Below are 1,312 nucleotides of genomic sequence, written 5' to 3'. Positions count from 1 at the left end.
ACCAGGCAAGGTAGGATTATTTTAAGCAGTCCTCAGTGTGTAAAAATCCTGATACAAACAAGGAATTTGAAAAGTCCGTTGTGTCTGATGTAATGGAGCTCATCTGTCTCCCCTGTCACCTGAGGGAAGTTAAACCCAAGCTCTGTGGTGTCAAAAGCCCTGCAGAAAATCTGCACAGCGTGCGTGAGGCATCTGAAATTTGGGAGAGCCTCGGAAACCTAGACGCACCCATCCCCCACTCCAGCCTCCTGCGTAAGAACCCCAAATGACGGAATTATTAAAGCAGCAGGCGCAGGCAGTACCGGGGCCCTTCACATTGAGCTTCTTGGCCTCGGGCTCCAGCTCCCGGGGGCTTCTGCTCCTGTTGCTCTTGGGGCGCACAACCACCTCGAGGGTCTTCCGGGTTTCTGGGCGCTTCTTGGGAGCCATCACGTCCTCCGTGCGAAGCGGTTCTATACCCTATACCGAGATTATGGAGGGAAGATTGAGAAGCCCCTGGGGAGAAAAAAAGGCGAGGACCAGGGAACTGGTCCAACTTCCCGCCAAACAAGCCCACTTCCCGCCAAACAGGCTCAAGACTTCCAAACTGGCTTCTAGTTCCGGACCCACCCCTCCAAAAGAGGCCCCGCCTCCCTGGCGGAGGCGGGGGAGCGCGCGGATACCTGGGAAACGTGTGAGGGGTGGGGCTCACGGCCTCCCTAGAGAAACGGGATAGTACCCAGGTGTTGGCCCTGATCCCGTCCAAAGTCAGCCGACTTGCCAGAAATAAAGATGGCAGCCAGTGCCAGGTCGCCCCATTTGAAGCCTCTTCAGACGCGGCGTTGCCAGGCTTCAGCGTGTCCACAAAAGACCAGGTACCAATTACGGCTTCAGCCCCGCCTTTTCTGTCTTTTAATTGGTGACCACGCCCGCTTGTGCTTTCGGATTGGCTGATCCGTACAGGGCTGCTTTGCAGAAAGCTAGCCACTTCTCAGCGGTGGAAGCCGAATTCTTCTCGCTGGCCAGCTTTGCGATCAGTGTTTAGTACTTAATCTCTCCAGTTTAGTAATAGAATTTCAGCTTCTCTGTGGAGAGTGGTTGAAACTCGCAGCTACTAACTGAGGTTTCCCCAAACTTGCTACATGTTCGCCTAGGGAGCAGCCTAGAACAATGAGGGGCTGGAGAGCGTGCAGAGAGCTAACCCGGTTCAGAGGTCTTGTGCCCTAACTTCTGCCAAACGCTAAGGCAGTGACCCTCAGAGGTGAGGCTGCGCTGGCCCGCCTAGCCCGATAAGGGTGCACCTCACTTTCTGCGATGAACCAGGCAGGAGCCG

General features: G+C 55.3%; 1 protein-coding gene across 2 annotated transcripts in view; it reads right to left on the bottom strand.

Moving 5' to 3' along the window:
* The window catches only part of DDB2 (damage specific DNA binding protein 2), a 20,980-nt gene extending 20,152 nt beyond the window's left edge, over positions 1-828 (bottom strand). The window contains exons 1-2 of one of the 2 annotated variants that reach the window (XM_019656368.1): positions 663-828; positions 303-459 (exon numbers count right to left, since the gene is read on the bottom strand). In XM_019656368.1, the coding sequence (XP_019511913.1) occupies positions 303-429 (127 nt within the window). In that variant the 5' untranslated portion in view covers positions 430-459; positions 663-828. Of the gene's footprint in view, positions 1-302; positions 600-662 lie in introns of those variants that run through there. The other variant, XM_019656367.1, reaches the window with a different exon arrangement.
* Positions 829-1,312: the final 484 nt, after the last annotated feature.

This window comes from Hipposideros armiger, unplaced genomic scaffold (assembly GCF_001890085.2).
Source record: "Hipposideros armiger isolate ML-2016 unplaced genomic scaffold, ASM189008v1 scaffold_258, whole genome shotgun sequence".
NCBI classification, from domain to species: Eukaryota; Metazoa; Chordata; class Mammalia; order Chiroptera; family Hipposideridae; genus Hipposideros; species Hipposideros armiger.
Note: the sequence above shows the minus strand (reverse complement) of the source record. Positions and strands in the feature narration are given on the sequence as shown.